Here is a 12,012-nt window from a genome sequence, read left to right as displayed (position 1 = left end):
CACACACACACACACACACACACACACACGCAGATAAATGCATATACTTATATGAATGCCAAATACACATTATACATATACGCAGATAAACACATATGTAGATTATACAACACAGCCGTTCAACCATGTCTACAGCCCTATACACACAGAGATAGATGCAGATAAGCAACTGACGTATAAAAAGCACATGATATCCATTCACGTCCCACCCATACACAAAGACTCATCACAGCATGCTTAATACATACTCACACACCCCCTTCCATTGGTTGGCTTTTCCATCAATGTGGGCTTAGTCCTTCAGGGGGATAGGGAAGGTAGATATTGACACCTGTCAATCAAACATTTTTTTCCTGGATGAAGCTGAGGCTATTAGCACTAGCATTACCAAAACTCGAGGGGAAGGCATTGAATGGTGGTCACCATCAGTGACCTTTCTCTCCAGTGATCCCGAAGCCCCTATTCCAGCCTTAAATTTCTTCCCTCCTCTTCTGGCACAATTACCGGAGATGGGTAGGTGGGAGCCAAGCTGCCTGGGTCCTCTCAGATCATCTCCCCGATTTTTCAAACCCAGAGTCTCTCTGGGAAGAGTGAAATCAGGGAAAGGGGAGTTCAGCTGTGGAGCTGAGGATCTTGGAACCCCGAGCTACCCGCCCTCACTTGACCTTTCCATCTGGATGATTATGCTTCAACCCCAGCTTGGCCCCATTCCTATGGGTGGTCCCTGTCACCACCCATTCCTCCCCATCCCCAGCTGCATTCCAGACCTGCCACTCGCAGGCCCCCTAAGAAGAGAGGGGCTAGAAATGGGGGCAGGGAGGAGAAACTATTGTCCAGTGCTAGGGGTCCCCTGGCTCCATCCTTTGGCCTCTCCTGGCCCCCTGTGGCAGAAGAAGTCTTCACAGGAACTCCCATCTCCTCCCCTCCCCATGTGGGCTCTTGGCAGGCAGCTGAAGAGACATCTGCTGGCCCATCTCTCCCAGCATAGGGAGAGATGCTTTTCGAAAGGATTTGACCAGCCCAATAGCCCAGGCCCTGGGGGCTCTGCTACTCAAGGACAGATGGCTCCTGAGATCCCTAACTTTCATCCTTTAGCCAGAGGGAACTCTGAGGAAGGGCTGGGGCTCCTGGTTTTTCCCACCCAGCCCAGTCCCTTTGCTGAATTGCAGCTGCAGCTACATTTTAGGAGTTTCTCTGGTTACCAAGTATATCCTTGAAACTCGAAAGCCTCAGATGGGGTCATTGTTAACTTATTTTGCCATTCTATTACCATGTATCCAAGGCCCCCAAGGCATTCCCTGTCCAGAGCAGGGCCAAGAATGAGATGAGGCTGGGGAGAAGGATCTTACTGGGTTCACTGGTCTGGAAGTTCACTAGCCATGGCTGATGGCAGGAAGGATGAGATGAGGGGCTGGGAATGACAAGGTTGGGGATGTTGGGGTTGGGAATACTAGGGCTGAAAGTAGGAGAGGACACTAAAATTGGGAGTACTGAGGTCAAACCTAGTTGGGGGGCTGAGAAGGCCAATGTGGAAATTATAGTATGGAGATACTGAAAGAAAGGATCCCTTTTTGGCCTTTGGAGACTGGTGTAGTTTACAAGGGTTCGTGACTCATCCCCTGACTCTGTCCTCAGATGGATCCCGTGCAGAAGGCTGTGCTGTCCCACACCTTTGGGGGACCTCTGCTCAAGACCAAGCGGCCAATCATTTCCTGTAACGTCTGTCAGATCCGATTTAATTCCCAGGTGAGGGGCCCAAATCAGCTAAAGGGAGAAAGACAGGCAGGAGCTGAGGGGACACTAGGGTGATAAGGATGGAGGCTGGTGGGACATTGGTGGGAGAGAGGAGGGGTCTGGAAGGACAGTGGGGGGATCTTAGAACAAGAGAAGTGGGAGCAGACGGGACACTGGAGGAAAGGAGGGAACTGGGAGGACACTGAAGAGAGGGACAAGGATTGCTTTACTTTGGACATGAAGCTGACAACACACCTTTGATACACAAATGACTGTACCAATTAACCTGCGTTATTTCTTGGTCCTGGAAAGCCTGTAGACAAACCTTCTCTTAGGCCCTCTTCAGGCAAGATGGCCCTTCCAAAGATCACCCCTCAGTTCCCCCTAGCTATAATCTTCATGGAAAGCTGAGACAGTCCTTGACCTGGGGAATTTCCAGAATAGGAGAGATTAGGTTTGAGAAAGGGAAGAGTCATATGGTATAAAGGCAGGGGGATAGCCGGGATGACCCTTCCAGAGGTGGCTGGGTCTTCCCGTCTGAGAACAAGGAGAATCTGACCAAGGAGAAGATTGACTTCCCTATGTAACTTCCTTTTCTCTTTCCTCCACTCCCCACCTCTCTCCACCTCCCCTTCAAACCCATTAACACATAACATGTACATGCGAGTGCGCGCGCGCGCGCGCACACACACACACACACACACACACACACACACACACACACACACATATATACCACCCTCCCCAAGGACCCAGGAAGAGCCACTCAGATGTCTGATCTTCTCTAACAATATCCTTTCTGAGTTTCTGCTATGTGGGACAGAAAAGGGATTTTTGTAGGATCTAAGTGCTTTGAGATCTTTTAGGGGAAAAACAGCAAAATTTCATTCTACTGAACATCTGAACAGTGGATATTAGGAGAGAATGTTTAGTTTCTGTCTGTCTTCCGTTTTCATGCTGCTGGGCTCTGTCTTCTTATGACCCCTCCACATCCAGCCTGCTGAGTCTGCTCTGTCCTCCCCACCCCTTACATTCCTACCTCTATCCCAGGGACCTTGTGGCTCCTGAGATCTTGTTCACCCAGCAGGAGGTTACTGTATTGGGGGAGGGGAGGAAGATGGAGGGAATGACGGAGAAAGGCCAGGGTATGGGGAGTTCACTCACTTAGAGTCAGGTACGGGACTCAGGCATCCAATTCCCCTGAACCTCTTGCCCTGGTCACCAGTGGTATGTGGAAATCTAGGCAGTGGGGAAACAGCTCCCCTTTCCCCCCATTGCCTTCTCTACCTCACCCTCACCCTCCCACCCCCTACTGTGGGTTCTGTTTTGACAGCTGTCTCTGTTTCTGTATCTGTCTTTTCAGCTACAGCTAGAAAGCTGATCCAGAGGGCCTGTGGCCAGGGTCCTCCAGGGTCTCTGCCATGGAGACCTCAGGGGAAACAAAAGCCAGGACAATTGGAACAGGGACCCAGGCTGATCTACCCCAGACCCAGTCCTTGAATCTTATGCTGAAAAAGAACTTGGCATGAGGGCTGGGGATATCTGGGAGTTGGGGAGGGTAGCAGCTAGAGTGACATCCAGGCCCTTCCCAAGAATGGATTAGCATTCTGCTCTTGGGGAGGCATGTACTCCCTTCCCCCCTCTCTAAGGACTAGGGAGGCACTAGTAGTCCACTAGTAACAGGCTACTGAGGCAGGCCAGGGTATAGCAGCAAGATGGGGCTAGGGTGATACTAACTTCTACGTAAAGATATTCTTAACTGGGGGTCCTTCAATGTGTGTTTTTAAAATATATGTATGTATATATACATATATACACACGTGTATATATACATATGTATATATTCATTTAATAACTATTTAACATAAATTATTTCCTTTGTAATTCCATGGATTTTACTTAGTGCATTTAAAAATGTGATTCCAAGAAGGGGTCCAAAGACTTCCCTAGCCTACCAAAGGGGTCCCAGGACTCAGAAAAAAAGGTTGAGAACTCCTGTTATAGGTCCTGATAATATGAATCTCTAGGTACAGGAAGTATTCCTGCTTCTTTTCCATCAGCTGAACACCCCAAAAAGAACTGGGATAATTTGCAATCATTTGGAAATACAAAGGTCAAAATGATTCTCTCTTCCTCTCTCACCCAGTCCCCCAGCAGTGAGACCTCTGGGGGAAGGGATGGAAAGTCTGTGTGCAGAGAGGGATGCAGGGTAAGCAGGAGACTTGGCTCTGAGGGAAACAATGGATTCTCAATCTCTCTCCCGGTTCCCCTGTTCTTCAGAGCCAGGCAGAGGCACACTACAAGGGCAACCGACATGCCCGACGTGTCAAGGGCATTGAGGCCGCCAAGACCCGGGGCAAAGAGCCTGGCGTCAAGGAACCTGGAGACTCAGCACCATCAGGCAACAGCCCTCCCAGTGAGGATGGAGGGGCCCTTCGTCCAGGTGTGTGTCATTCCCATGATATACACATACATACATACATATTATATACACTCATACATATTATATGTATATGCATAGTGTATATTATATACACATACATATTACATATTATATATACATACCTATAATACACACATATATATCTTACATATACACATATGTTTCTCTGTATCTTTCTGGTTATCTCTCTGTCCCTCTTTACTTGCCTCTGTATCTCTATGTCCCAAGTACAAGGAGGGAGAGACATATTAGACAGCATTTCATCTGGGGAAAAAAAAAAGGTCTGGGGACCTCAGTGGACTCCAAGTGCAATATGAGGCAACAATGTGATTTGGCAGGCAAAAAGCTCCATTCAGGTTATATTCAGAAAGGCCAATCTTCCAGGAAAAGAGGAGCTGATAGTGCCATTGTACTCTGCTCTCACCAGACCATATCTCCAGGGGTAATGGAGTTTAGGATGGAGCTTGATAAGCTGAAGACCTTTCAGAGGAGGGCAACCAGAATGATGAAGGGCCTTGAGTCTAGGCCATGTGAGGATAACTTGAAAGAACTGGTGACATTTAGCCTGGAGAAGATTCAGGGAGGGGAGGGTGGGATATTATATCTGTCTGCAACTAGACAGAAAGGCTGTCAAGAGGAAGAGGGATTAAGTTTGTTCTGCTTGGCCCTAGAAGACAGAACTAGGGACCATAGGTGGAAGTTACAAAGAAGCACTCCCAATTGTTAGAGCTGTCCAAGGGCTGCCTTGGAAAGGAATGGTTTTCACCTCATTGGGAGAGCTTAGAGAAAAGGATAGATGACCACGTGTTGGGTGTGTGGAATTCTTTGGGGGGGGCGGGGTGAGTTTGACTAGATGGTCTTTGAGGTCCCTTCCAGCTCTGAAATTCTCATCTTGGTCATGCTTGGCTCTTTTTGCCTCTATTTCTTTGCATTCTCTTTTAGCTTCTATCACTATCCTCCCCCTACCCCCAACTCTCTCTCTCTCTCTGTGTGTGTCTCTTTCTCCCCCCCATCTCTCTGTCTCTGCTTCCCGCCTCCCTCTCTCCCTTCTGTTTCTCTCCCCTCACTTACTTCTTGCTGTCTACCTCTCTCTCTTTTCTGTTTCTCTCCCCCTTCTGTCTCTCTTCCTCTCTCTTCCTTCCTTCTCTGTTTCTGTCCCCCCCTTCTCTCTTGCTCTCTCTCTTCTGTTTCTCTCCCCTTTCTTTCTCTTCCTCTCTCCCTTCTCTGTTTCTCTCCCCATCCTCTCTCTCCCTCCTCCTCTCTCTTCACCCCTTATCTGTTTCTCTCACTTCTTTCTCTCTCTCCCTCTCTTTGTGTTTCTTTTCCCCCTCCTCTCTCCAGCTCCTTCTCTCTCTCTTCTCCTCCTTTCTCTCTCCCTCTCCCTTTCTGTCCCCCTTCTCTCTTGTTCTCTCCTCCTCTCTCTCCCTTCTATTTCTCTCCCCCTTCTCTCTCTCTTTCCCTTACTCTCACTTTCTCTCTCCCCTCCTCCTCTTTCTACTCTTCTGTTCCTGCTTTTTTCTGTTCTTCTCCTCCCTTCTCTCTCCCTCCCTCCTCCTTCCCTTTTTCTCTCTCTTTTCAAATGTACACATACAAAGAGATAGGAAATACACATATAGATGTAGAGAGGAAAACACTATATATGTATATCTGTATGTACAGTGGTGTGCGAATTGGGATGAACTAGAATAATAAAATTTATTGGCTTATACATTTAACCTTACAACTTTTTAAATCTTTAAAAGACTTAATATGACCTTCCTTTGCCATAATTACTGATTTTACATGATTCTGCAATGGGTTTGTAAGATTTTGACACATTCTTTAATTTCTTATTATAAAACTACATTTTAATCACATTGGACATTAAGTTTTCCTTAAGAGGAACAATCCATATTTCTAAGTTGAGCTTTGATTATAGGCCATGGGTTTTCAATGGAGTTTCCATCAGGTGAGTTCCTAAACCACCGAGGCCTCTTTATCTCCATCTCCAGGATAAATTTCATATCTTTTCAGGATGTGTCATGGCACAAAGTTGTGTGGAGGTATTCCATCTCCATTTAAGAATTTACATAATTCCAGAACAATTGTACTTCTCAAGTATATCAATATATTTAACAGAGAGCTCGTCATCCCCTTCATGCGGAAAAGACTTTCGGGGCCACTAGAAGTTAAAAAAAATTTTGGTGGATATTTTACGGTCTAATGAAGAAGCCTAGGTCATACAGGCTAACTTGGACTTCTGACAACAGTTTTGAATGAATGAATGAATTCAGAGAATGAATTCATCCTTGAATGAAAAAGTGAGTTTCATCAGTAAAAATCCCATTTTTGCCCAATTGTCAGTGATCCGGTCTCTGTAATGTCTTGTCTGTGACGAGCATTTTTTCTTCGTAGCAATGGTTAGCAGCTGTTTTTTTTTTTAACTTGTCTTCTCATTTTTCTTCCAAGTTCAAGAAGCCTTCAGTGCACTATAGAGGAATCAATAACAACCAATCCAGCTGCCAGGTCTCTCTGAAGGTCTTTGCTTGTTTTTTGAGAATTAATTAGGCTGTTTCACAGCAATAGTTTTTCCATTTCTTGGCATTGTTTTTTGTTGTTGATCTCACTTTCCTTTGTGCTTCAGTGCAACTGATCTTGTTTCATTGTGGGCTTGAATGAATCTTGAAATGCTTGGCTTCCCCACACCAACAGCTTGCTGTAATATCTCTAACAGTCATTGAAGTGTGCTCATTAAGAGTGACACTTTTGCATGTTTCCTTGGAGTGATATCCACTCTTAAAAACCACAACAAAAAATAGCAACAAAACATGTATATATAATATGAAATCTAGCATTCAGCTGACAGAATTAACTAAAAATGGGGAAACCAGCCCAATCTGGTTTCACATGATCAAGGGGTCAGGATCCTGAGGCAGCCTGGAGCCAGTTGAAGCACACAAGAATGATCAGTTCTGGGACAGCTAGGTGACGCAGTGGATAGAGCACCGGCCCTGAAGTCAGGAGGACCTGAGTTCAAATCTGGCCTCAGACCAAACACTTGACACTTACTAGCTGTGTGACCCTGGGCAAGTCACTTAACCCCAGTTGCCTAAAAACAAACCGAAAAAAAAAAAAAAAGAAAGAATGATCAGTTCTGTCACAAAATGAAAACATATCAAAATTATTGCTTGTCCCAAGTAATTTGCACACCATTGCACATATATAATGAGTGGTTTATCCTCTCTACATTTCTTTTTCTGTCTCTCTCTCTATTCCCAGCTCTCCCTACCCAGGTAAGCCCATGAGCCAAGCCCAGAGACCCCAGTGATCTAGACTTTCCATCCTGTCACCCCCTAGCCCCACCACACCCCACTCCAGCTTTTCTCAGCACAGAGTCCCTTCTGTCTTCCCTGTAGCCCAGCCCAATGACTCAGAGGAGGAGGTAGAATTGGCAATGTCTTGACCTGGCTCCCCTCCCCAAGAAGAGAGGCCCCTTCACAGGGAAGGGGAAGTTCAAGAATCCTGAGTCATCTTTCCTCTGTACCCCACTCTTCTCTCTTCAGAAACAGTGAAAAGAGGGGAACTAGACTGGCAGTTGGGAGACCTGGGTTCTGGATCTGGCTCTTCTATTAACTAGCCGTGTGACCTTGAGTGAGTCACTTGTCTGTGGACCTCACCTTCCTTATCTGTTAAATGGCCTCTGAGGTCCCCTCCAGCTTTAAATCTATGATCCTATGATCGAGAAGGTCTCTCCCAGTTCTACCTGCCAGCTACCCTTTCCAAATCCAGTTTAGAGTCAGGAATCTGAGAGAAAGAGGAACGAGTGGGGGGAAGGAGAAACGTGGACTGGGCATCCTCCCCACCATTATCCCGATATCACAGCATCAGCTATCAGTCACAATCTGATCTGAAGGAGCCCAGGCATCCCTATTCCTCCCTCCTCTCCTTGACTCAACATCCCCAAGCTGGGTGTGAAGAAGGGATCTAGGATTGGAGCTTAGACACGAAGGGACGCCAAACAGGGGAGAGAGACAGAAGACCTATGTTTTACTGCTGTCTCGTGACCTAGGCCTCATTTTACCTCTCAGCCTCACTTGTCTCATCTGTTAAAAAAAAAAAAAAAGGGTGGGGGTACATAGAGAGGGAGAGCGATGCCTTCTTTGTCTACCTCTCAGCTCGGTTGTGGAGATCAAATGAGATCATAGGAAATAAAGCTTTAAAAACGTTAAAGTTTGAGCCACACGTCAGCTATGGTTATTGTTATTATTAGATGAGACAACAAGAGGGAGTAGGCTGGAGGGACAGACTTTTGCCCTGGATGGCTCTGCAGAGTATTGGTTCCCTTCACTCAACCTTTTTCACCCCCACTCCCAGCCTCCCTCTGACCCGGAAACTGGATCATCTGTAGGAGCTGGAGTTTGCCCCTGTTGAGAGTTGAGAGGCTGAAGCCCAGACCCAGGACTAGACCCTATGCATCTTTAATGGAACCATGAATTATAGAGCAGCCCAGCCATGGTTCCTGTTCCTTCACTCTCTCTGTCTATCTTTGTCTATCGTCTCTCAGTCTCTAACTATCCCTGATCCCATCGCTATCTCCTTGAGCCCATCTTCCCCTTTCTCAGTGCCTCTCCATGCGTCTCCCCTTCCTGGCCCCCTTCCTTCTAGCTTTCCTCTATGGGGGTGGGGCAGGGCCCTAGGGATCAACCAGGCCCCGAGCCGAGTGAGGCCAGGCCGGGCGGGTCCCGGATCAGCAGTGCTTCTCCAGCCTAGCCAGGCAGCCTGCCAGGATTCTGTTAAGCAGGGAGGGATGTGCTCATTCCCTGCAGGGGAGAATAGCGGAGGGGAGAGGGGAACCACTTGGTCGTGACCAATTAGTAGGGTAGAAACCTTGAAATGCAAGCTAGGTGCATACCCTAGAGAGCTGGGAGCTCCAGCCAGGAGGTGGGGAGACTGGGTTCTTTTGTCTGCAGAAATTTAGGGTGAGGAATGGAAGTTCAACTTTTCCCTGATACCACAGCCTCTTCTTCAGAGGCAAATCCTTGTGACCCCTGTGTTTCTTTCTCCATCCTCATAGCTGTGGTGGAAAATGGGCTGGGCCTACCCCCCAGATCCCCTGAGAAGCAACCTGGTGTCCCCTCCCCACCCAATGTCCCAGAAACTGGACGGGGAGGGGCCAAGGGTGAGGGAAGGACTCCAGCACCAGCCCCACTGCCAGGGGGTAGCAAGGAGGAGGAAGAAAAGGCCAAGAGGCTGCTATACTGTGCTCTGTGCAAGGTGGCTGTGAACTCCTTGTCCCAGCTTGAGGCGCATAACAAAGGTAATGAGTCTCTATGAACCTTTTGACCTTCCTAATCCCCTGACCTCAGCTGACCCTGGTCCAGGACCCTCCTCCCAGCCTTGGACCTTGGTCACCACATCCATACAACCTTATCCTCAGGTTTCCCTGGGTCACCCCCATCTCACTTCTATTATGACCCTGAAATGTCTTATATTCTCATTCTTAACCCTCAACCATCTCTCTGGCTGTCTGAATTCTCTCCAGTAGGTCAGTCAGTCAATAAACATTTATTAAGTGCCTAAGATATGCCAGGCATTGTGTTCCCTCAACCCCAGTGCAGCCCTCCCCTTCCCTTCCCTCCCCATCCCCAAGAGTCTCAAAATTGAGGGACCTAAGGAGTTAGGGCCTGGAGGGAGGTGCTGAGGTGTTCATTAGGAACCTCTGTGCCCGGTTCTCCCTGGAACTTTAGGAGCTGGGAGATTAGAGGAGAAAGCGGGGTGCCTAGGGGAATCTAACCTCCCGCCTCCTCTCTCCACCCGTCCCCCCCAATCTTAAATGCAGGTACCAAGCACAAGACAATCCTGGAGGCACGTAGTGGGCTGGGCCCCATCAAAGCGTACCCCAGGCTGGGCCCCCCCACCCCTGGGGAACCTGAGGCCCCTTCCCAGGACCGGACCTTCCACTGTGAAATCTGCAATGTCAAGGTCAATTCTGAGATCCAGTTAAAACAGGTAAGTTAGCCTTCCCGATGTCTGGTGTCTATTTCCCCAGGGTTGGGGAAGAGGTGCTTCCTAGGAAGGATTAAACCCCCTAGAAGTAGAGCTTGGGTGGCCTCGGTTTCCATCCTCCAGGGCGAGTACCTTTCTTCCTTAAAGAGTAATGAGTGGATAACTCCATCCTCTCCACACCCCAACATTCTGGGCCAAAGCTCCCTCCGCCCTCATTCTTACCCCCACCCCAATTTCCTTTTGAATTTCTGACCGGAGCCGTATACACCCCTCTCATCTTTCCTCAGCACATCTCCAGCCGGCGGCACCGGGACGGCATGGCCGGCAAACCTAACCCCCTGCTGAGCCGCCACAAGAAGCCACGAGGCGTTGGGGAACTGGCGGTGAGGCGGGGTGCTCAGACAGAGCCAGAGGATGAGAGTAATGGGAGGGGTGAGGGGAAGAGGTCCCTAAGGGGATGGGCAGAGGGGCGTTCCGAGGCCTGCGGGTGGAGAGGGACGTTCTGGGGGTAGATAATGGATCGGGGAAAGGGTGCCAGGGCTCTAGCAGGCAAGGGGTAACCCCTTGCCTCTTTTTCCCGCAGGGCACGCTGACTTTCTCAAAGGAGCTACCTAAGTCCTTGGCCGGAGGTCTTCTCCCCAGCCCCCTGGCGGTGGCCGCAGTGATGGCGGCAGCGGCTGGCTCCCCGTTGTCCCTGCGCCCAGCCCCGGCTGCGCCGCTCCTCCAGGGCCCCCCTCTCACTCACCCCTTGCTCCACCCGGCCCCTGGGCCCATCCGAACTGCGCACGGACCCATCCTTTTCTCTCCCTACTGACCCCAACCCTGAACCCCCAACCTCCCCCCCATTCCTATTGGGACCCAGGCTCTGGGCCCCCCCAAGCCCACCCCCTCCTGGCTTTTCCTGGGAAGGGGTCTCTCTTCCCTCCCCCAGACCACCTCGAGGTACGGGGTTCCAGGAATGGGAAGGGGGAAGCGGGGGAGGGGGGCTTCAGAAGGGGGGCACCCCAGATCTCAGGGAACCCCACCCCTGCCCCTCCCTCTCCCTCATAAAAGGGGGGCATCTCATCCCTAGCCCTTTTGGAGATTACCCCTCTCCCAAAAGCCATGTCCATCCAGTCCCTACCCCCAAACCTAGCACAAAAACGGGGTTCACAAGCCATGTCCAGGGTCGGGGTCAGGGGTGAGGGTCAGGACGGATTTTCTTGGCAATAATCGGACTCTGGGACTCCGGATCCCATACCCCCAAACCGAAGCGCTTCCGTGAACATCCCCATGGGGGGGACAGGTGGGATCCGGGGTCCCTCATAAGCACTTTGGCATTTTGGCCTGCAGCCTCACTGTGTCCACCTGGCCCATCCTTCACCCTACCCCCACACCTGTTCCAACCCATACTGGGGGCAGTATTTGTGGGGGGTGGACACATCCGGTGACACCCCCTCCGGCCTCCCCCTTTACACACACCCAATCCCTAGCCTGTACTCTCTCCTCCAGCCCGGGTTTCCACTGTCTTCTCACCAGCACCCATGGTCCATGGGGGTACTGAGGGGGGCAGGGGGTGTCCGTCCAATCCGAATCCACCCCGGCCCTGCCTTCCGCAAAACTGTGAGCGAGCAAAAAGCAATAGAAGCCCCTTCCCCCTGCTCCCCCGCCGAAGGATTCGCACCCAGAGCTGTAGCCCTGCTCCCTGACCCCTAGCCCAATTACCTCACTCCCCTCCCCACCAGCTCCCTCAACTGCACAACTTGGGCGGGGGCGGGGCCTCTGTGTTTCTCTGTCCTCGGTGTTGTCTAATTCCTGCAGTCCTGGGGAGGCGGCCCCCCATCTGCACCACCACCATCACCTGTTTCTGC

The 12,012-nt window shown here is 50.0% G+C and overlaps 1 protein-coding gene across 3 annotated transcripts in view; it reads left to right on the top strand.

Annotated features, from left to right (window-relative positions):
* ZNF385A (zinc finger protein 385A) overlaps nt 1-12,006 on the top strand; it is a 28,350-nt gene extending 16,344 nt beyond the window's left edge. For all 3 annotated transcript variants that reach the window (XM_027858115.1, XM_027858116.1, XM_027858117.1), the window contains 6 exons: nt 1,636-1,746; nt 4,015-4,177; nt 9,231-9,473; nt 9,996-10,165; nt 10,450-10,545; nt 10,746-12,006. In XM_027858115.1, the coding sequence (XP_027713916.1) occupies nt 1,636-1,746; nt 4,015-4,177; nt 9,231-9,473; nt 9,996-10,165; nt 10,450-10,545; nt 10,746-10,976 (1,014 nt within the window). In that variant the 3' untranslated portion in view covers nt 10,977-12,006. The remainder of the gene's footprint in view (nt 1-1,635; nt 1,747-4,014; nt 4,178-9,230; nt 9,474-9,995; nt 10,166-10,449; nt 10,546-10,745) is intronic.
* Nucleotides 12,007-12,012: the final 6 nt, after the last annotated feature.

Source organism: Vombatus ursinus, unplaced genomic scaffold (genome assembly GCF_900497805.2).
Source record: "Vombatus ursinus unplaced genomic scaffold, bare-nosed wombat genome assembly UNPS02012709.1, whole genome shotgun sequence".
Classification (NCBI taxonomy): Eukaryota; Metazoa; Chordata; class Mammalia; order Diprotodontia; family Vombatidae; genus Vombatus; species Vombatus ursinus.
The sequence above is the reverse complement of the archived record's forward strand: the minus strand, read 5'-3'. Positions and strand labels throughout refer to the sequence as shown.